At 34.7% G+C, this 22,682-nt stretch overlaps 1 protein-coding gene across 1 annotated transcript; it reads left to right on the top strand.

The window, feature by feature from the left end:
- Positions 1–8,390: 8,390 nt before the first annotated feature.
- Positions 8,391–17,817, top strand: LOC119636329 (ice-structuring glycoprotein-like). Its single transcript, XM_038031631.1, has 6 exons — positions 8,391–8,425; positions 8,561–8,848; positions 9,158–9,451; positions 9,833–9,901; positions 16,781–17,206; positions 17,290–17,817. Exons 1-6 carry the CDS (start codon positions 8,414–8,416, stop codon positions 17,623–17,625), a joined length of 1,425 nt encoding a protein of 474 aa, XP_037887559.1. The 5' UTR covers positions 8,391–8,413; the 3' UTR covers positions 17,626–17,817.
- The last annotated feature ends 4,865 nt before the right edge of the window (positions 17,818–22,682 follow it).

Genomic DNA, 22,682 nt, shown 5'->3' with positions numbered 1-22,682 from the left:
ACCTTGAAAGAGGGATAGAGAGGAAGAGAAATGAGCAAAGTGAACAAAATCTATTATGTTAACGAACTTTTACACGACAATAAAGATTTAGAATTTTTGGTTAAGTACGATGTCGACCAAAATGCATGTATTAAAGAGAATCGATTGTTGAGTTGATAGTGTGTAGCGAATCCAAGGAAAACATTAAGTCTTATATCATTTACTATAAGTCCATTATATAAGCTTTATGAAGTGAAAAACTCTTGAAAGGAGCTCATTTTATTATTTATAAAACGCCAATAACACCATTTGCTAAGCGCTGCTAAAACGCAGATCCCCACGATAAATATGCGCTTCCCCAGAAGTGTTACACCTATAAACCTATTTTCGTCCGATAGCAACGAGCAGCAATGAGGATAATACAGGCAAGGGATAACAGTAAGACTCTTTTTTTTTTTTGGGCAATAAACGAATTGCCGAGTTCTCTAGAGCCAACCCTTACGCACAAGAGTATATTTATTCGTGCATATTTCGAAATGTTCACTAAAGCGAAGCAAGTCCAGACAACGTAATGGTTCAACAGCGTCTAATTTACTTAAAACCGATACAGGTCTAATTAGCGAGCAAATCTTGTGGTTTAATGTCTTAATATTTGATGAGCCCCGCAGGCTTACAAAATTATTTAAAGCAGTTTGGAAATCGTGCAGGACGATCTTAGGTTGAAGGAGGAGAATAATTTAAATCTGTTCTCGTATGTGAAGGCATGCAATAATTTCATCACGAATGAAAGAGAGATCATTAATACATGGAAGAAACGAAACAAGGTTTAAATAAACGTTTTGACGCCTCTCAGAGTATTTTGTTGGAAAGTGGCAACTGCGTTCAAGAAGGTTAGCAAAGGTTAATTAGCGACGCGTGTTGGCAAGAAGAGATATTCTGTTCATTTCATATAAATTTTTCCTCTTAAAGTTCTCGTTTTCCTTTAAAAATTGGGAAGTTTTTCAAATTCATTCGTGATACACTCGCGAAGTGGGTGCGGGAAATGCCCGAGAAACGCCACGATAACGCGCAAAACCACTTGTGGTACAGGATATGTGAAGATTATAAAGATGCATGCAAAAGCCGGATAGATTTAAGACAGCCTCACATTTTCTTATACAGATCGTTTTAGAATGATTTCCTGGCCTAGTAACTCGATGGAAAAACTTTTGGATTGGACATATTGATCGCTTCCCGTATGATTGTTCATACAAAAATTAAACCAGAAAGTTTAGTTTTCAATATGTTATGACGATAGTGATTTGACATCAAAATTAACTATAGCAAGCTTGGACTACGTAACTTTATGTTCTTTATTCGATCGCAGGTTATCAGGATTCTCGTGAGAAGAAAGCACTTATATGGTAGCAAAGTGAAATTTTTACCATTATAGAGTAAAAATAAAGAGAGAATAATAAGATCCTTAATAAGATAATTAATTTTGATGAATATTGGCCCCCTTCGTTCATGTTCTGAAAACTCCTTATCAAAACATGATTATTGTACTCGGGCAACGTCGACTATTAAATATCCTTCCACTTCGCCTACTGCAGTTATTCGTTCGTGTTAATAATAATATACCAAAAAGGACATGGAAAACCATAGTTTTCGTGAAGGCCCGCATTTTGGAAGATCACATTTTCCCTCCTTGGAAGAGTTCGCGCTTCGTAACAGCGCCTATATATGTTGGGATCTGAAACGCAACTATGAATTAATTTTCATCATAATATATTAAAAATTAAACCTTTTTGCGAAGGGCTTAGTACTCATGGGATATCTTATATTGGGAGGGCCTAGAAATAGACCTATCTCATTCAAATTAGGTCCACTTCATTTTTATATTAAATTACTATTAAAAACTTTCATAACAAATATTTAACAATTGGGCTTTTTTGGCATATAAGGATTTATGTTTGAAAAGAATCCTTAGAGGTGGTGGCATGCAAAAAATAGATTTACGTGGTCCACATTTGGTAAGTTTGATTACTTTGTCAATTTACTATTATGAGTGAATTTTTAGGATGAAATGTTGCAAATTCGACCTTTTCACCCTAGAAAACTTCAGTTTACGTAAGAATGATCAAAAGATGATTCAAAAAATTGCCCCAGCCGATCCGAAGTTTCCGCACCAATTTAGAATGCCGAAATACTATTGCTTGGTCACATTTGCTGAGAAATTTGGAAAAGTGCAAGATTTTTTCTATATAATGACTTTTCAGAATGGGCCACTGTATAAGGACTGGTCGAAAAAGTAGACCAATCAGAACCGTTTTCAAAAAGCGTTCCTCCTTGGGCCAGTGTACGCCTGTTTACCAAATTACATCAAAATATCTCACAAAATGCGACTTGCACCTTGAACTCAAAAATACATGGGCAGACGGACAGGTGAATACATGAACAGACGGGGAGGGGGACAGACGGGCATACAGGCTTAGATCCATTTAGCAAATGATTTTGAATCGATCGATATAATAAAAGGCAGATCTATTTTAAGCCGTTCTGAGTGTTACATACATCCGCACTAGCTTAACTAGTGTGGGGTATAAAAATAAATGCGAACATGTATTAGGTAAAACGGTGCGAGATGTTACCCTGCCAGCTGATATGTAAGCAGGCTAAGCCCAAAAGAATAATGTCCCACCGCGATCAACTTTAGTTTGGGCCCTGTTTTGAGACTGATGATGTAATTCGTGCAGATTTTCTTAAAAATGCTGCCGTTGGAATGAAAAAATTGCTTTACCGTTATTTAGCCTGAAATTGATGTCAGAGATGAGAGCGACGTGTCGCTAAGATAGCGCCCTTCGCCAGTTGCACTTACAATAAAGACTAACAAACTCTATTGTCTTAGGCCTGAATCCCTTGACGACCGGATGTGCTGTGCTTCATTTCCTGGTAAAACGAATAGAATCTTATGACATTACCTACTGAAAACACTAATAATGAAAAAGATGTCAGTTAGTTTGCTGCTAACTAAGGAAAAACTCCCGCTCGTGTGGATAAGTCTGCGCAATTCCATTGTAAAGGAATCGGTACTTTTTGGTCAAAGTAGTCCACGTTTGATTGCATGTTGCAATGCATGGCCACGAAACGCAAAAAAAAAAAACTGACAAGTGAACAGCATACGTACGGGATTTTTGAAAAATATTCCTTAGGCTGCCCATTCAATCCAAAGCGTCAAAGACAGTTCATTCGTATTTTAGGCCAATATTTCAATCTTGATTTATTCTACTCATTCTGCGTCAAAGAGCACATAATGTATGGTTTTATGGTAGATTGATATCGAAATTGAAAAATTTATGGTTTACTTGTATTCGCTGCAATTGAATTATTGAAATGCTATCCAAATCCTGTGGGGCTTATTGCGTAAAATATCAACGCGAAGAAATGTTACACTAATTTTGGAAATAAAAAATATTTTAGAGAAATTAACTTAATTGTAGCCAGCTTACGAGATCACATATTTGGTAAATGTAATAAAAGATTTTTCGCATTTTTCTGCTGCGGGAAAAACCTACAAATCGAGACTAAAACGAAATGTGCTTATAATCTTTGCAAGACTTGTGTTTCTTGGCCAGCAATTATTTCAATTTACCAAAGCCTAAATATAAATGTAGATTAATTTTTTTTTTCCGTTTTCTTTTTCTTTTTTTTTTTTTTTTTGGTTGAAAATGTTTTTTTCTTTAATAAATAGTTTTTCAGTAATTTATCATCGCGTTTGGCCTTAAGTTTCTAAAGCAATCATTTAATCTATTCATTCAGTTGAAAGATAGATTTTGTTATTTTCGTCCAACGTCTAACTTTAATTTTAAATTGCGATTTTTTTTTTTTTTTGTAACGTTGCACTACGAACGAATATATTGCTTCGGTCAAGTGGTTAACAAAAAAAAAAAAGAAAAAAAAAAATATTTTTTTTTCTTTCAATTTCTGTTAGCAATTATGGTGATTCCGGTGTTGCGAATTTTGTATTAAGTCTAGTTTAACAAGGCATTCGATTGATGTTTAAGTGCAAACTACATATAGTTTATAAGACCAACACAGTTATTGTATGGGGAACAGACTTAAGTAAACGCCTCAATGTTGCGACATCTCTTTAAAAGCTAAGACCAGTTTCGCATTTGACGGTCAATTCAATGCAAAATTTGAAAAAAATTAAGAAACAATTTTGTTTTAATATTTAGATGGATTAATAACAGCTTATGGCAGTGATATTAATTAAAGTTTAAAATCCTTTTAATTACAGTATGTACTGACCTAAAGTTTATGGCATCAATTTAACCTCTTTTAACACCCTTGTAAACCTGTGGGCGCAATTCATATTTCATTTTTAAAAGACCTTTTGAATTAAGAAATATTTCATTTAGCACGGTTATTATATTATTTTGAATGACGTGCAGCGGTTTCACCTAAAGTTTTGAAACTGGACAGACACTTAAAAAACAAGACAAAGTTCTATTTCCATAACTCAATCTGCTTAGTATTCTCTTATAGGAAACATAACTCTCTCTCTTTCCCAGACGCAACGTCACTCTACAGTTATCCAAAAATAGGGCGTTATAAGGGAAATGGGGAAATGGGTCCGATCTGAACTTTGGGCCAATGCACACCAGTGTAGCAAATTTCATTAAAATTTCTCAAAAATTGCGACCTGTAGGTTGAACACATGACAGACAGACAGACAGGCGAGCTTGGATAGATTCAAAATCGGTATAATAAAAGGAGTTCTTCTGGCTGCTGTATACTTTCGCATAAACTTTGGACCACACAAGAGGTGTAGGATATAAAAATCCACACTTTCTATAAATGTTATGGTGGGTATAGGTTACATTAATTATTACCTTCTACTTCCACCCTACACCAATTGTGGTACAGGCTATATCAAATTTATGCGAACGTTTGTAATACCCATAAGAGCTAAAGATAGACCCACGTTTTATTAGCCCAGTCCCCTGTCTCTCTGTCTGCCCGTCTGTCCGATATCTATCTGTGCAAATTTGTGTTCAAGCTGCAGATCGCAACTTTTGCGACAATTTGGATGAAATTAGGTACACTGACGTGTTTCGACCCAAGGGTAAACACCATTGAAAGGCTAGGTTGGTCCACTTTTTCAATTACTTTCAATATAACGCCCGATTTTGAAAAGTTGTTATAAAGAAAAAATTTGAATTTTCATAATTTCTCGACAAAAGCGGCATTGGTGTGAGAACTTTTGACTAGCTGAAGCAATTTTTTGAATCCTCTCTCACATAACGAACACCTAAGTTCATATCACAGATGCTTCATGATGAAAATAAGATCATCGCAGTTATATAAGTTAAAAAAAATTAACTGTACAAAATTTGGACAATCTCGGCCTATGTTTTTGAGATGCCACCCTATATAAGTATCCTCACGAACGTAGTTTGATAGGATAGAAACGTCCGAATAATACTATGTTATAATGACAATTAACCCATAATAGTAATTTGATACAAAAATTAACTCTACTAAATTTGGATCACGTGCGGCCATTTTTGGACTCTTGCCTTTATAAGGATTTTCCCGAAAATTTTGATTCTTTAGAGCAGAAAGGTATAAGATGTAATATTTTATGATGAAGATTGATCCATAATACTAGTTTGATATAAAAATTAACTGTGCTGAATTTTGAACATGTACCTCAATTTTTTAACCTCTTGGGTGCTAGCATTCTTACGGAAATTAAGCGTTTATTTGCAAAGACGTCTAATTTTTAATATAGAATATATATATATGTATAATTTTTGAATTCTATGGCAAAAACAAGAATTTTGTTAGACAATGTGATGTAGGGGATTTAAACATCGGCCTAGCTCGACTATACTGTTCTAATTTGTTTTTTTATTTTTAATATTAATCAACTGATCAAGACCAACATTTTTTACGGGCTTTAATGGGATTTTAATAAAAAATTAAAACCAGCATATACTATAAATCCTGTACTAATCTGTAAAATTAATCTATTTTCATATAAATATTTTTTAGATTTCACTTGATCTAATAGGATCAATGAAACTCTTAAAATTAAATTTTGAAACAATAATTACTGTTAGATAGCACTTTGTTGATGCAAATAAAAGGCGGAGTTTTTGAATGTTTCACATGCTTTTCCTTCCCGATTATCGAGTAAGAAAAGGATTGAGTTTTAAATATGTTATGTCGGGTTTAAATCATTTTAAAATTTCATTTGGGTGCAAATGGTCAAAAAATAAAGCAACTGATACCTTGGAGAGAGACATAAAGTAAAGTGCCACTTCTTCTTATTTCGCTTTACAAGCTCTATAAGCTGCTCCAAGCAGTAACAATGGTTTTGAGTATAAAAACTGTTGATTACTTCAGAATTATGTCATCCATGGCACAGTAACGACATTGCACTCAAGGGGGAATGCTGCTGTGACAACCTAAATAGAGAATTTTGTTTGAATGGAAAGGAAGTATAAGTTAATAAAAAAATGATTAAGCATATATTGAACTTTTTAACCGAAAAAAATACTCTTGAAAAACACTAAAAGCACCGGCAACAACAAAGCCAGTCTTGCGGGGCATCTTTAATCTGAAAAAAAGCACTTGGTCTGGCCTACTTCTATAGTTAGGGAAGCAACATTCAGATTTACTTATCAAATTTATCACACGTCCTTCCCATTAGAATGTTATTTTAGAGATTCTGATAAAAATTCAAGCAAAAAGGGAAAGCTCCAAGAGAGTATGTAGTTCTATAGGAAAATTCTTAACTAACATCAAAAACTTGTTCCCAAAATTTTGTAATCTCTTAGCAAAAGCACTCGTATTCAGCCTTTTACGTTTTAAGCGGCCGTCTATTTAAAGCTACGCTTAGATATTTTTATTTACAAATATTGCAAAATAACCCTAAACAATCTCTGAAGACTTCTATTCGAGTATTGGAGAAGTCAGAAATCAAAATTTGAAATATTGGATTATAACTTCACGGCGGAAATTCACTCGACTTCAGGCGATCTTTTCAGAGCGCGTGGAGAAAAAACGTAGAATATCCAAGAAAAAAAAAATTTTTCCGGGTGGTTTTCTTGGGAATCTTCTCTCACATTTCCTTGACGATTCAATGTCAATAGAAAAATTGGTTTTTTCCTCAGAACTTTACAGTCTCTTTCCCACATTAAATTTAGTATGTCCTCGCAATATAATGCGTTGCTCTGAAAGCGAGTCATTCGACAAAGAGAATAAAAAAGAGGACCTTATATCCGCCAGGGGAAAATGGCGTCAAATTGAAAAATTTTTCCAAGGTATAAAGCGATGGTCAGCTAAGAAATATCACAGGAATCGTTCGCCGAAGAGCATCAAATGAAGCAGTTTGCGTCCTTATCTAGATAATAAGGTAAAGATTACTGGAAAGAAATATCAACTGCACGATCGCCTAAAAGTCATGCTATCTCTTAAGGATAATTAACGTCAAATGAGCATAACAAAATCAAATGCCTGCGCAGCCTTCATTGATTCCCTTTCGTTCACTTACCAAACTTTTGGACATTAAATTATAAATGTCTTTGTTTAATGTCCGGAGGGGCAATCATAACACTCTCTTGTCACAAAAAAGTTGAACAGGTTCGAGGTCCAAATCACAGATCAATCCAGTACAATTTGCAAAAAAAGGAAAAAATATATACGATTTTGCAAATAAATATTTGAAAGTCAAACATTTTTCTGTTACAGACTGAACATATATAAAAAAAAATAATATATATATATATGTATACATATATGTATAGTAAATATTCAAGTTTTCAGCATAAGTTTCCTTCCCTTGTGTTCATCTAACCTGAATGCATTCAAAAAGCATCATCTAAACTCTGGTCACAAGCTCCCAAAGAAACAAGAGAACGTTTGATAAAAAGAGAGAAACGAAGAGAGAGAGAGAGAGAGAGAGAGAGCAATTTGATAAGACTCATTTAACTTTAAAGATTTTCCATTTAACCTGAACTCAACAATTACGTAGAAGCGGGCAGAGTGAAGTACTTAACCACGATATCTAAATTCATTGCAACTAAATTTTGAATGATGCGAACTATATCGTTCTTTTTTTCTTTTTTTTTCAACATGATTGAGCATTTTCTGTTTTTCTTCTAAATTATATCGAAAAATATTCTGTTGAATAAAGAGAAGAAAAAAAAAAAAATTACAAAAAAAGTATACTCAAGTACTTTTGTAATAAATACTTGAAAAGTTTTTCGGCTAAAGTTAAAGTTGAAGTTTGTGAAGCACATTGAGATGCCTGTATATAAGATATGGTCATAACACCTAACGAACACAGTTATTCATAACGCGTTTTAGGTGACGTGCAGTTGGTTTAATAAAAACAAAATTATTTAATAAATTTTAATAAACAAAAAAAAAAAAAAAAGGCAACATGAAATTTTTGGTGAGCCAGGAAAAATTTTAAAAAGAAAAAAATTTTATATACATATACATGCATATATATATATATATATAACAAAATTATTTGAGCCTTAAAACGCTTTGAAAGGAAAAAAGTGTAAATGTGTTGAATTTTTAGATCCTTTGCGCTCTATTTGCTGCAGCTGTTGCTGCTCCTGGTCATTTGTTTGCTGATGGCCACGATGGAGGTTTCGCTTATGCAGCTCCTGCTGTCAGCTACGCTGCAGCTGCGCCGGCTGTTGTTAAGACCGTAGCCGCCGCTCCAGCAGTTACCTATGCTGCCGCTCCTGCGGTAACATATGCTGCTGCGGCTCCAACTGTTGTAAAAACCGTAGCTGCAGCTCCAGCGGTAGCCGTTAAGGCTGTTGCTGCTCCAGCCGCTACTAGTTACTCAAGTTTCCAATCGGTAAGCAATGAATTTTAAAATCCAAAAGTATATTGGAAAAAATGCGCTACATAGACACCTGGATTTAACTATATAGTTAATAGATTCGTATTCAATTCAAATTATGATCTGAGCAATTTTTTTTTTTTTTTTTTTTACATAACGTAATTATAAAAAAGAAAAATAACTGTTTTTTGAAATCTGTATACATTTGCGACCATTTCTCTGCACAGCCATCATTGTTGCCCGCCGGACTTAACGGACTTGTAGCCTTTAAACTTTGAAGATCTAAATTGAATGAGAATTTATTTACAATTGTTCGTATTTCAGGTTGTCTCACATCCGACTGCTGTGAAATATGCAGTTGCTGCCGCCCCCGCTGTAGCTGCTGCACCTGCTGTCGTTAAATACGCTGCTCCGGCTGTCACATACGCTGCTGCCGCACCTGCTGTCGTTAAATATGCCGCCCCGGCCGTCACATATGCTGCTGCCGCCCCAGCTGTCACATACGCTGCTGCCGCACCTGCGGTTTCATATCATGCCGCACCTGCTGTTTCATATCATTCCGCACCGGCTGTCACTTATGCTGCTGCTCCAGCTGTCGCTTACTCGTATGGCGGATATGGAAAACATTAAGAAATCTCCAAAGCCAATCCTTTCTCCGAATGATAGTCGCCATTAAATTTTTTTCGTTATAATCCATATTATCTTTTTTATTTAGTCATTTAAAATTTTTGTTATTTTTTAAATAATATTAAGAAAAAAATTTCTCATTGCTTCTGAATTGCACGAACAAAAACAATAACAATAACAAAATTAGCCGTTCACTGGTTGCAAGCTCGAGATAACCATTACTTGGCAGCAACTATATGCTTTTGTAAACATATTTATTTCAATTATTCCTTCAATAATGTGGCAAAATAATCGTAAACAAAAAAAATTTGTAATAAATTTTTAATTTATGCAAAACAAAATTTTGTATTTAATAACTATTTTTAACTTAAGGTCAGTACCGATCAAGATCGCATTTTCAATCATACGAATCCTTTAAGAGTCGCCTTACAAGGACATCCGGTAAGTGCTTTAGACAAGTGCTCAGCTGCAGAAAACGGTGCGCAGTCGTTGTATATTCGCTTATTCCCGTTCCGTGGTTTATTCGAATGGGATCAATCTGATGTGTAAATTTTTTTATTTTCCCATTTTTCAATTTAACTAAATAAATATCAGTTAAATTAGGATATGTGTTAACAACAATACGAACGACAATAATTCAACATTATGAGTAACACCACTAGACTTAGCCAAAAGTAGTTATATCTACATTCATAAATTTATATATCAGTAAGAGGTAATTAAAAAATTCTTGAGCACAATCCTTTTGCTTTTTGCACTGGGTTTTGAAAGTTCAATAAATCAACATTTATTAGTAGTCATGCTAAATCCATTTCCACTAATTATTATCATCTAGGCAATGTTAACATTACACTAAGTATGGAGTCACAAACATCGATTAGGTTGCGAATCTTATTTAAATTCTTGCTACGAACCCTAAGTAGGCTAAATAATTCGTAGCTGCTTCTACATTGGCTAAACTGCTTTATAAGCTGTTAGCTTCTAAGATGTCGAACAGAAGCAATTTGCAATTTGCAGGAAAAATTTCTTGATGAAATTAAATTGAAATATGAAAACATAACCTCAAATTTTCTGAGCAGACCTATTATTTTCCGCACTATCATGCGTATTACTAATGTAAGGAGTAAAGTAACTTTGTCCAGAGCAGAAATACCACCTTCTGTCCGTATGTCCATAATTCTTATATTGGTGCAAAGAAGAAAAAGACATAGTTGAAAATGTAGTCTATTCGTGCACAGGTACGCTCCCAGTAGGTGAAGATGGAAAAACCAAAAAAATAAAAATTTCGAAATATTTTTGTCAATAATTTGTGTCTTACAATAACAAATAATGAAAAGCTTTGCCGCAAATAATGAAAAACTTTGAAATTTACATTAAAAATGATAGATTTTTTCTCCAATGAACCTAACGTTCATAATTACTATGAAAGTGAATATTTTATCTATGCACCGTTAACAATAAATTGCCTTAGTTTTTTTTTTGTGCCACTTTATTTAACGCTCATTACACACAAGAAACTTTTATTTAATGTGAACCTTTGATGGACACTTTCAACTCTGCAAATTTGGATCCAGTAGGTCTATATTTGAACACGAAATAAATCCTTATATTTCCAAGAGGTGTAACTGTAAATAGCTTATGTTGAAGATTTGTACATAGAAGAAGTTTTGATATAGTAGTTTGATCCAATATGAATGTCTATGTCTTATGTCTATGCCTTATGTCTATTTTTGGGTTCGTAGTTCATATACTCGTACTCACTAATAGCAATCCCTTTAGCAAATAGGCTTAATGTATAACATTTTATGATCAAGATAGGTCCTTGATAGCGATATAACATAAAAATGAACCGTCGAAAATGTGAATCACATAGGTCTACTTTTTGGACTTCACCGTATGCAAGGGTCCACACGAAAAGTAGCCCGAAAAAGTCCAAGTTTTAGTTCTTTATGGCGAAACAAGTAAGAACATTATAGTTGGGCTAGGCCGATTCAAATGCCGTGCACCATATTGTCTAACAAGACAAGGCGTATTTTTGCCTGAAATTACTATTATGGGTCAATTCTCATCACCATATATTAAAGACTGAACTTTTCTTTCTGACGAAAATGAATGAATTTAATAATCGGCCTTACCCTTGTTTTATTATTACTGATATACAAAGACAGATTGGGAGTTGAAATTAAAATAATTTGACTAAAATAGATATGTTTATCGGCGGATCAAGTCCCTTTAAAATTTTAACTCCAGTAGGCAACAAATAAGATTATACCTACCTTCTGACTCGGTTTCAGCATCTAAATGTGTAGGCGAATGCGGTTGAATTTTATTTAGCCGTCTATCCTTTTCTATTATCTACGAGTATTTCATATGTGCGCCTGACACAATAAAGCCAATAAGTATCGATCGTCTTAGATCGTGGTAGATATAAACAAGAAATTTTCTTACTTATGTTGTATTCGTACGTGCGCGATACATTAGAGCCATAATAAAAGCCCGACAAATTTTGGATATGTAAGCTAAAGAAAGTTGTTTGAAAACTCAAGCAAACCTAACTTGTCATCCAGGCACGTTGTGTTTCATTTCATTACCAAAAAATTTTCTCTCTCTCTCTTTATTCGTCTCTGCTTTCTTCTGTTGTTTTGGTCAATTGTATCAAATTTCCTGTTTAACTGATTTTGCTTTGTTAAATTCCGAACTAAAAACTATTTATCCCAGCAGCGTTTCGCTGCTACTACGCACTAGCTTGGCTAAATTGGTTGCCCAGGTTTTTTCGTTTTCTTTAAATGTTGCGTACATAGATGAAAATAATGTAAATAATTTTTTATATAATAGGTTAACAGGAAAGTAATTACGATGCTTTCCTTAGCTCTCTTTCTCCCACATAAACCTGATACATAGCAACACAACTAGAAGAAAAAAAAGAGCGTAAAAATTTCTCAACACACATTCACACTTTTCTGGTTATTTTTTTTAATATGCCTCGCCATTCACGCGATGTTCCCCATCTCAGCGTATGGAAGGAGCGATCGAATGTAAGCCTGCCGAGCATCCACTACAGCTGCGGCTACATACCAATCGTAATTAAATTATGTTTTTTGGTACGGAGAATTGGGCAAGCGGATATGTCACCGGGTTTCTCACGCAATATTATCCAATTTAATCAACTATTTTGGAAAAGTTCGCATAGAAAGTATTATTTTTATTAAAAGTCGTCCTCTTTTTGAAAATTATTTCTATAGAAGGTTGATTGTGTCTTTTAAAAACAAACGGACAAGCTTAACTTATATATAGAATTATTGCACATTGCAAAGTTCTCGACAAGTATTGTTTTATAATATATAGCCCAAAATTTGGGAACCTCATGAAAATCGGGGGGAAATACACATACAGTTTGAACTGCATTTTTTTTCCACTAACATTAATGCTCGCACAGATGCATTAGGTTGCCTTCTTTTTGTGGGATATATAATGAAAAATATTTGCTTAAGGTCACCGGAAGCTCTGTATACAATGGTCTTTTCGAATCCTCAGATATATTTCGAAAGGAGATAGAGATCATAATGAAACTGTTAAAGCGATTGAGAATATAATAAAATCTCATGACTTTAATGATATTTTTTGATCAACATTAGGTACATGTCGAACAGATTAAACAATGTGTGCTGAACCTAGAATAATTAGCCTAAATTTTACTGTTTTAGTATCTTCAACTTGAAATTATTATTTATTTATTTTTTTTTCAAATGAGCGATAACTTGGGGATAGTATGCTTCCATTTGCGAGAAAGGTGGTGATCAGTAAGGATTATAGGTAGAAACAAGGGAAGATGGGTAAAAAGCCCTCTTAATTTGAATTGATCTGGAATGATAACCTTTTCAAACTAAGTAACACTTTGCATGTTCGTTGTTTCGCGGGCAATTCGATTTTATTTTCATCCCACATTTCTGTTAACATCCGAATTTCTGAGGGTAAATACATAAAATAAAATAAACTCTTTGATATGTATGTCCGTCAGTCTCTTCTTGTGTTCACACTGTCTGTTCTTGCGTCACAAAACGTGGTTAACATTTATGATTGCTTCACCTATTTCGTACAGCTGGCGGCTTAACAACAATTAGGAGAACATCTAGCGGAGAAAGGAATTAACCCAAAAATATTGTGGTGAACTTAGGTATTGGCAACTTGGTTGTAAAAAGTTATATAAATAGATTGCTCGAGGAAGACAAAATGAGTAGAGTCAAGAGAGTTGAGTCGCAATATTTAAACGGACAAGACCAGAACGGTAATAAAGCCGGTGTACATATAAGGCCTAGCGGAAAATTCCGTCCGTTTTTGGAATAACACAGAATAGAAATCACCAATGCTACCTTCCGAACATGATTCAAAATGGTTTACTGAGCTGAATTAAGGCTTTCTACGATCTTCGGTGATGTCAGAAAAGTAACAACATCGTCACCCGTCAAATATGGTCGCTCAGTACGTGGCTTATCAGAAAGATCGAAATCGCCGGTTCCAAGTGTTTCGGACCACCTTCACCAACCGCTTTCAATAAATTTCTACAGGCTTCAGTAGTATTTCTTCCTTCACGAAATTCCTATAAAATACAGAGGGGTAAAGGAACTTTATCAGCAGCCATGGGTACACTACTGCTTCACATTTAAGACTAACTTGAATCAACTTTGTTTTAGTTAAATTGCTACGTCATTATGTATACATTAAGCAATAAAACTAGGGAGCCGAAAATGCGCCAAATAAATCTGTGCTTACCTGTCGGTAACTGTTGTCATAGAAGCGGACGTAACTTTCCCGTGGGCCTTATATAACTTCTCGTAAATAATTTATAAATAGATCTACTAAAAAATGTAAATGAAATCCATATCTGTATAATTCAGCGGTACGGACCTTAATCGGAAAAGAAGTTGAATAAAAATGGAAACTCCATAAAAGACGGTTCCCGTTACCATACATCCCTACCCTCCACATACAATTTTGTTCTTTCAACTCATACATATACCAATTGACACTTCCTTCACTCGTTATCTCTGTCATTAACCTCAATATTTTTTAAGCAAACTGTTCGCTTTCGAATTTTGTAGATATCACGCGTATGTTACCCGCCAGATCAGAGCAATTTTTGATAGGATTTCTGAACATCAATTAAGAGCGTATCCCAGCCCTTTTCATTTATGGGTGCGTGGGTTTATAAGTGAACTTTGAACGACCAAAAAGCGTACGGAGATAGACGTATATGGCTAAAGATAAGCAAAACATCAGTCTGTCTAAAAAGTTATTAACTCTATGCGATCATAAAATTCGTATACGTTCAAGATACATTGGTGTATTGGGAGAACACAGTGCTCACAATAAGTGAAATGCTTTATTGAAAATTATGGTTTGTGTGGAAACATTTTAAATTGTTTTGTATTTTCCAAAATAAGTTGAAATTCTTATGTAATAATAATTAAGCTGATAACCATAAAAGCATAAATATTTTACGATATTTCTCAAAAGGCAATTTAAAGTACAAACCCCTTTAATTGTTATCTGTGCTCGTTGCACACCCAACGTCAATCACAACTGACAAACTATATAGTAGATGGACTTCATATGCGATACTTCATCATCATACTGCATACTGCGCATACGTACAAACTATTCTATAAACGTAGACATTAACTAAACTAGATTTACTTACTTACTGACTGATTTCCCAAATGGACATGTAAAAGCAAATTACAAGAATCGTATGTATTACCTGTATAAGCATGAAATGCATACTCATGCCTTTGCCGTGTACTTGTACATATTTTCTGCCGTGTATGATCGTGTGATAATTTTTCTATATTTTTGGGGTGATTGTGCGTTTCTTTCAAAAACGTATTTGATTTGATTTAATTCGTTACAAATTTTTATGATTATGCGTACTGTGTGGTACAACTAAAGCAAGCTGCTAGTATTAGTACTAAAATAAGTGACAATTTTTGTTGTTAATGTTTACATTTGTATAAAAGTATCGTTATAACGTGCAATGAGACGCAGTTACTTTTAACCTGATATAGCGTTAAGTTGTGTGAGGAGTGGCAAGCAAACTAAAAGCGTGAAAATAAATTTAAAAAAAATAAATAAATAAATAAAAATTAAACTTATTATCCTTAAATTAAATTATAATTTAAAAAATAATTTTTTTTTTACAAAACAACAACGTCGTAATGAAGTTTCTGGTGAGATATACTGAGTGTTACAACAACAAAAAAAATAAATAAATAAATAAATAAATAAATAATTTTTTTAGAGAAATTTTTTAAAATATAAAAAAAAAAAAAAATAGATCTATATTTGTTTTGAAACGAATCTCGGATGCCTATCCCATTGAGCATGAATTAGAAAGAGCGCAATATTTTTTATACTCACAACTGAGGGAATGGGATAAACTGGTTTTTTGTCAGTCCGTTTGTAACATTTCGAGCTTATATCGTAGAAACTGTCCAGAGTAGCTTGATCTACTAAATCAACTCAGCTATATCCGTCCATGTCACCGGCTATTGTTATAAATCGTTCAATTCTTGCTCTAGCACTAAGGATTAATTTCTAAAATGCTTGCAAAGCATTCAACAAATGTCCATAATGGCTATTAAGTGAAACAAGTTTTTGAGCACTAAGAGGAAAGAAGCTTAAACATACCTCTTAGCGAAGAACTAGCCAATCTTTTTAGGAGATGCATCAATTTTAAGATAAAAATATTACTTATAGGTCCGCTGGCCTGAAAGTAAGCAAAAACTTATAGAAGTAAGCGTCCATAATTCCGCTCATAGCGAATACATCGCCTTACCCATTGTTAATCGCGGCTGCATCAATAGACGGAATAGGATAACTTTTTATACTGGTCATTCATAAGACGCGGTATATTGTCAGTGTTACATTTTCGATCAATATCTGCTCGAGTTTGTGCATTGTGTTCAAATTGAACCTGTTACTGTTCACATCTGACTAACAAACTCAGTATGCAAACTTTGCGAAATTGTACCGAGAATTTTTGTTGGAATATATTACATATGCAATATATATATATGTACATACATATATATATTTGGAATGCATTTAGTTGTGTCCGTCCGTCCATCAACTGGTTTTGGACAAGCTCCAAAAGTTAAAACGGAGTTTCAAAATTCCCATATATATGTATATGTACATATATATACATCTATATATTTGTGGATATTTGGCAATATTACTATACTCACTGCACCAACTTATGGGCATCCGAAAAATGATCTAAAACTAAATAAAAATTTTATTGGATTGGATTTAAAAACGCAGATCCTGCTCAGCTTTATTGCTGCAACTACTGCAGCTCCTGGCCATTTATTCGGCGGCGGCTATGGCGGTTATGGCGGCTTCGGCGGTGGCTACGGTGGAGGAGGCATTGCCATTGCTGCCCCGGCTGTAAGTTATGCTGCTCCTTCTGTTAGTTATGCTGCTCCCGCTGTTAGTTATGCTGCACCGGCTGTCAGTTATGCTGCACCCGCTGTTAGTTACGCTGCTCCAGCAATTAAAGTAGCTGCAGCTCCAGCTGTGACATATGCGGCAGCTCCGGCTGTATCGTATGCCGCACCTGCCATTAGTTATGCCGCCGCAGCTCCTGTTGTAAAAGCGGTCGCTGCCCCGGCGGTAGCTGCTGCCCCCGTAGCTGTTAAGGCCGTTGCCGCTGCTCCTGTCGCCACAAGTTACACTACTTTCCAATCGGTAATTTGCCTAAACTTCTTTGATATTTTACCTTCTCTTTTCCAATCTATATTTGGAACATTCTTTTTTGTACCCTTTCTTAGGTCATTTCTAGTCCAGCTTCCGTTCGTTATGTTGCCGCTGCTCCCGCAATTGCAGCAGCTCCGGCTGTTAGCGTAGCTGCAGCTCCAGTAGCTGTGGCAGCCCCTGCCCCAGCTGTAAGTGTAGCAGCCGCACCTGCCGTTTCGTATGCTCCGGCCGTTTCCTACGCTGCTCCTGCCGTCTCTTATGCTGCTGCTCCTGCTGTAACATACGCTGCTGCTCCCGCTATATCTCTGGGTGGCATAGGTTATGGTGGTTTAGGTTATGGTGGTTTAGGTTATGGTGGTGGCTACGGTTACGGAGGCTACGGTGGCTATGGCTTCGGTAAGCATAAATAAGGATCTCCGCCGCTTATTTAAAATGAATCCAAACGTTCCGCTTCGCGTTGCCTGCGTAAAATGCCTACGAATTTAGTCGTTTAGTCCGTAGTTATTAAGTTTAATAAATTTTCTCTTTGTTTTCTTTGTATAAAGCAATTAAAAGAACAGCAAGTATCACGCACACACAAAAACACAAGTACAGACTGCATGTTGCAGAAAGAATCAAAAAGAAAAAAAGAAAAAAAAAAAAAAGACAATCATTTCCTCTTTTATCTCATGTACTATAGCACTAACTCTAGAAGTATACTTTCAAGTTAACTATATTTGTATTAGTAGATGTTATATACACTGTTTTTGTATTGTCCTTAAACATGAGCAAGGAAAGAAGTTCATTAATGCCAGATGTAAAAATTTACAATAATTGAATATAATAAAAAGTGAACTTTTTTCAATGAATTTCATCGTAACTTTATTATATAAACTCTCAGCTCACGCTAGCTGAGACTCAAACTAGAAGAAATGGGGCAAGAACAACTAACTAGCTCTATACGAGAAAGATTCTCTATAAACATATTATAAACAATGTATTGTTTTTATAAAAATGAGAGAATGAAGCTGAAGCGTAGAAAGCCGATATGATCTTTCGATTCAGGACGATAAGGATATCAAGTAAAAATATTGAAAACGCAACAAAATTCTGAAAAAGTCCTTAGCAAAAAGATCATCTATATATTTACACTTTTTATTGCTTTACATGTTCACACTAATTTGAAAAAGTTATAAAAAACTTTAATTAATTTACACAAAATACAAATTATAATAAATTTAATTTAGAAAAAGTCAGCAATGCCACATATCGTACAGGATATATTAAATTTGTGCGGATGTTTGTAACACCCAAACCGACTTAAAATAATCCCACATTTTATTATACCGATCGATTCAGAATCATTTTCTTAATCCATTTGTGCTTGTCTGTCCGTCTGTCCGTCTATTGTTTGTTTATGCACTATTGCGTTTAACATACAAGTCGTAATTTTTAAGATAGTTTGATGCAGCACTGTGCACTGATGTGCTTTGACTCCAGGACGAGCACTATTGAGAATGATACGGGTTGGTCTACTTTTGCGACCGTTCCCCATATAACACCCTATTTTGAAAAGTGGTTATATGAAGAAAATTGCATTTTCAAAATATTTCGACAAAATTCGCTAAGTAACAGCACTTAAGTTAATATGAAAAATTTGATTCGATTGGGGCAAGGTGGTGAAAGCCCCTTCCTTTCCCTTTCGTTCGTATGAAAACTGAATCTGTACTAGATTTTATCAAAATATCTTATATATTGTAGCCTCTAGGTTGAAGAAAAGAAGACGGACGGATGGCCCAACAAGCTGAACATTCCAAAAGTTATTCTGAATCGATGACTATAATAAGAAATGGGTGTATCTCAAATCCAACTGGGTGTTGCATACATCCGCATAAACCTAATATCTATCTTCTATCGCAAGTAGTGAAGGGTATAAAAAGCTAATTAAAAGCTAATTAATAAATATCCTGGACCGCTTGTGTAAAGCAATACTTGACCTATCTTCATCATAAATATATTAAAAACTGAACTTTATTGCTAAATTAAGGCTTACTTTGCATAAACAGTCAGTCCCATTCGGCAGTGAATCAGCAAAATATATCTACCTAGCCCAAGTTCATCGTAGTACATTTATTTGGTAAATTACTATTTTCAATCAATTTCATTAAAAAAAAAATAAAAATTCATCCTTACTATCATATGAAGGCTTATTTATTATAATGAGAGAGAATTGTGCAAATGGTCTAAATTTTTTAATTTAAATTTACTTAGGACCTTTATAGCACAGTGGATTACAGAGTCAAATATAATGGCATTTGTTTTTTTTCTGCAAAATAATAGAGGTTTTCTTTCCTTTCAAACCTCAAAAACAACAAACAACAAGAGAATGCTATTAAAATCTTTTAGGTCAATTATAAATAAGTATTTTCCCGAAACAAAAGAAGAAAAACTCAGGTTGCATTAAGAGAGAGTGCAACGCCTTGTGGACTTGCAATTTGTAGTTTACACATTATAAATTATCGAAGCACCCACAATATCCCCAAACATGCGAGCACTTTTAACGGCCCATAATTTTCAAATTGTTACGTGACAGACGTACTTCATTAGATGTGGCCCACGTACTTCATTAGAAAACCCACCTTTTATTATACTGATCGATTCAAAATTATAGTCTAAATTGATCTAAGCCTGTCTGTCCGTCTGTTCGTCCCGAATTATTATTTCTTCTCGACAAAATGAATTCTTTACAATCATTCGTCCAAATCGCCTCACGGTTGGGAAAACAACAAATAATTGCGTAAAGTCTAATCGAGAATGTAGTCAAGAGTGAATGTAACCTTCTGTGCTAAATCCAGTTTAACCTGCAAAGTTTCCGAATGACATGATGTATGCATACACTGCCTTGGATTTTGTAAAAGTTTTTTCAGCATTTAACACGTTACCAAAACCCCACAAGATCTAAATATGGCAGTCACATTCTCATGGTAATACATATTACAGATTAACTTTCTGCCTTGGAAGTTGTTTCGACGCGTTAACCAATCCTTTGCTGCAGAGTGAACAACGGTCCCTCTATGATAAAATCAAGCGGCTACGATAAGATCGATCGTTATCAGTCAATCCAAACACATGCAATTATTATAATAAAAATTTTCTACATTTATGTATCCATTTACAATGGAAGAGTTATTAAAACAAAATTTTTTTTTTTTAATTTTTATTCTCTACAGCGCTTGTAGATCCATGTTTTATTATACCGTTCCTGTGTCTGCTCGTCCCTCCATTCGCCATTTAATTTTTTTTTTTTTCAACTTATAGATCACAATTTTTGAAATATTTAAATGAAATCTTTCAAATTTACCTTTTGTTGATGTTGAAAATGGTTCAGATGGGACCACTTGTTCGAACATTTGCGAAATAACGGCTTATTTTGAAAATTCGTTATATGAATACCTGTATTTCGCCAAGTGCTGTAAGATATTTAATGGCACGCTGTAGCCCACTGTAATCTATTTACTTTTATACTCATCCCCGAAAGATGAGTGGTATATTAAGCTTGTCAAAACGTTTGCAACGACCGAAAAGAAAGATCAGAGACCCCATAAACTATAAATATTTTTGATCAGCATCAAATTCTAAATCGATTTAAGCATGCCCGTTTACCAATCTGTGTGTCTGTCCGTCTGTTCTAAGCATTCTCCTGGCGGCACAAATAAATCTATCTTGGAAGAAATGCTGGAAGTTCTTGCACGCAAGTTGGTATTTAAAATAGGCCGAATCGATGGAAGGACACGCCCACAGCACCAAATAAACGGAGAAAGAAATCAAAAGAAATAGAAAAATGGTTTTCTGTCCATAACTCATACATCAGACAAATCTATAAAAATTTGAATATATATACTATGAGTGACGCTACAGTACCTGCACAAAAGTGGAAAGATTTCTCCACGCCTACCCGATATTATTATGCATCAAAATTAAATTTTTTTTTTAATACTTTTATAAAGCAGAAACCCATAAAATATATGAATTCTTATCCAGTTTCAAATTTGGAATGCACTTAAACATCTCTGCCTGCTCGTCTCTCCACTTGCCAATTGTATAGCATCTGTGATGAACACTCTCCCGTCAGCGATAATTAATGTATCACCTACCAATTTGCAAAAGAATTTGAAAGCGAGCTAAACCTTGCCAAGAACACGCCTACAACGCCCAGCCGCCGACGCCACAAGAACGTTTATTTTCAAAATAGAAAATATCTGCCGCGCCTACACTTGGTGTTTTTACTTTTTTTGTCTCTTCTAAGATAAAGGTGATGGGTATAAAAAGTTCGGTCTCGACCAAGTAAAAATCTCTTACCGATTTATATAAAACTACATTTTCTTTATCAATTGCTTCAGAGATAAAAGGAAAGGGAATGGGAAACAAGTCATCAGTTTTGGTTGCAGCAAATCATTCGGACTTAACTAGTTTTCTATATCTCAGCAAAGTGGCTTTGCTCTCGAAGACCCCTTAAACGCATGTTAAAAACCCCCACGGATAGATGAAGAAATAAAATTTTATATCCCGATGAAATAAAGACTCGCTATAGCAAAAGGCAAGCAACCGCGCTCAGGAGATATCTTTCATCTCACCAGAAGCATTCTTCAGCATTCGTCTATAGCTTGTCGCTCAAAAAACCAGAAAAAAAAAAAAAAATGCTCAATACTTCGTGACTGTCTTTTCAAATTTAATTAGGTAAAAATCAAAATTCCTTACCACCCTTTTACATGAACGAAAACTGTTCGTATTTTTGATATAATTCGGCCGTAAATGGCGAAACCGTTAAAGGCTAAAATATGCAGAATTTGTTCCTTTAAAAAACTCAACCACTGATTAATTTAACTGATTTTTTTTTCTTTTTTATAAATATATATATGTATATCATACAAGTATTAAAACGCTACCCTTTCAAATTTTTGTTCATTTATGGTATGAAACAAGCCAACAACTTCACTTCCATAAACAATTCAGCTAAACTAGATTAGAAACGTTGTGCATGATATAGATAGATATAGTTTTGCACATAAACACCGCACATGGCGGTGACAAGAATCGCGACGCACACTTGCATACATATAGCAGAAAGAGTGCAAGAGTATTATTTATATGTAAGGGTATATATGTCTCCACCTAGTTAATGATAATTAAACATTTCTTACATATCAAACAGCGCGCCAGACAACCTTACAATGTGAGCAAATTTTAAATGAATGCACGCATACGCGTATGCTTTTTACATCTGGCGATCGTGTGACGACGATTTCTATGTTTTCTAGGGTGATTGTAAGTTTTTCCGAATTTTATTTCATGATTTGATTTGTTTGCTGATATTCTCCACAAATACACTCTTACGTAGCTATACATACTCTCATGTATATCCGGCTAAACAATTTCGTAGTGTGCGTGTTGTATATAAACTAAGGCGTAATTTTAGTTTGAATGCAGT

This window comes from Glossina fuscipes, unplaced genomic scaffold (genome assembly GCF_014805625.2).
Source record: "Glossina fuscipes isolate IAEA_lab_2018 unplaced genomic scaffold, Yale_Gfus_2 28, whole genome shotgun sequence".
Lineage (NCBI taxonomy): Eukaryota > Metazoa > Arthropoda > Insecta > Diptera > Glossinidae > Glossina > Glossina fuscipes.
The sequence above is the reverse complement of the archived record's forward strand: the minus strand, read 5'-3'. Positions and strand labels throughout refer to the sequence as shown.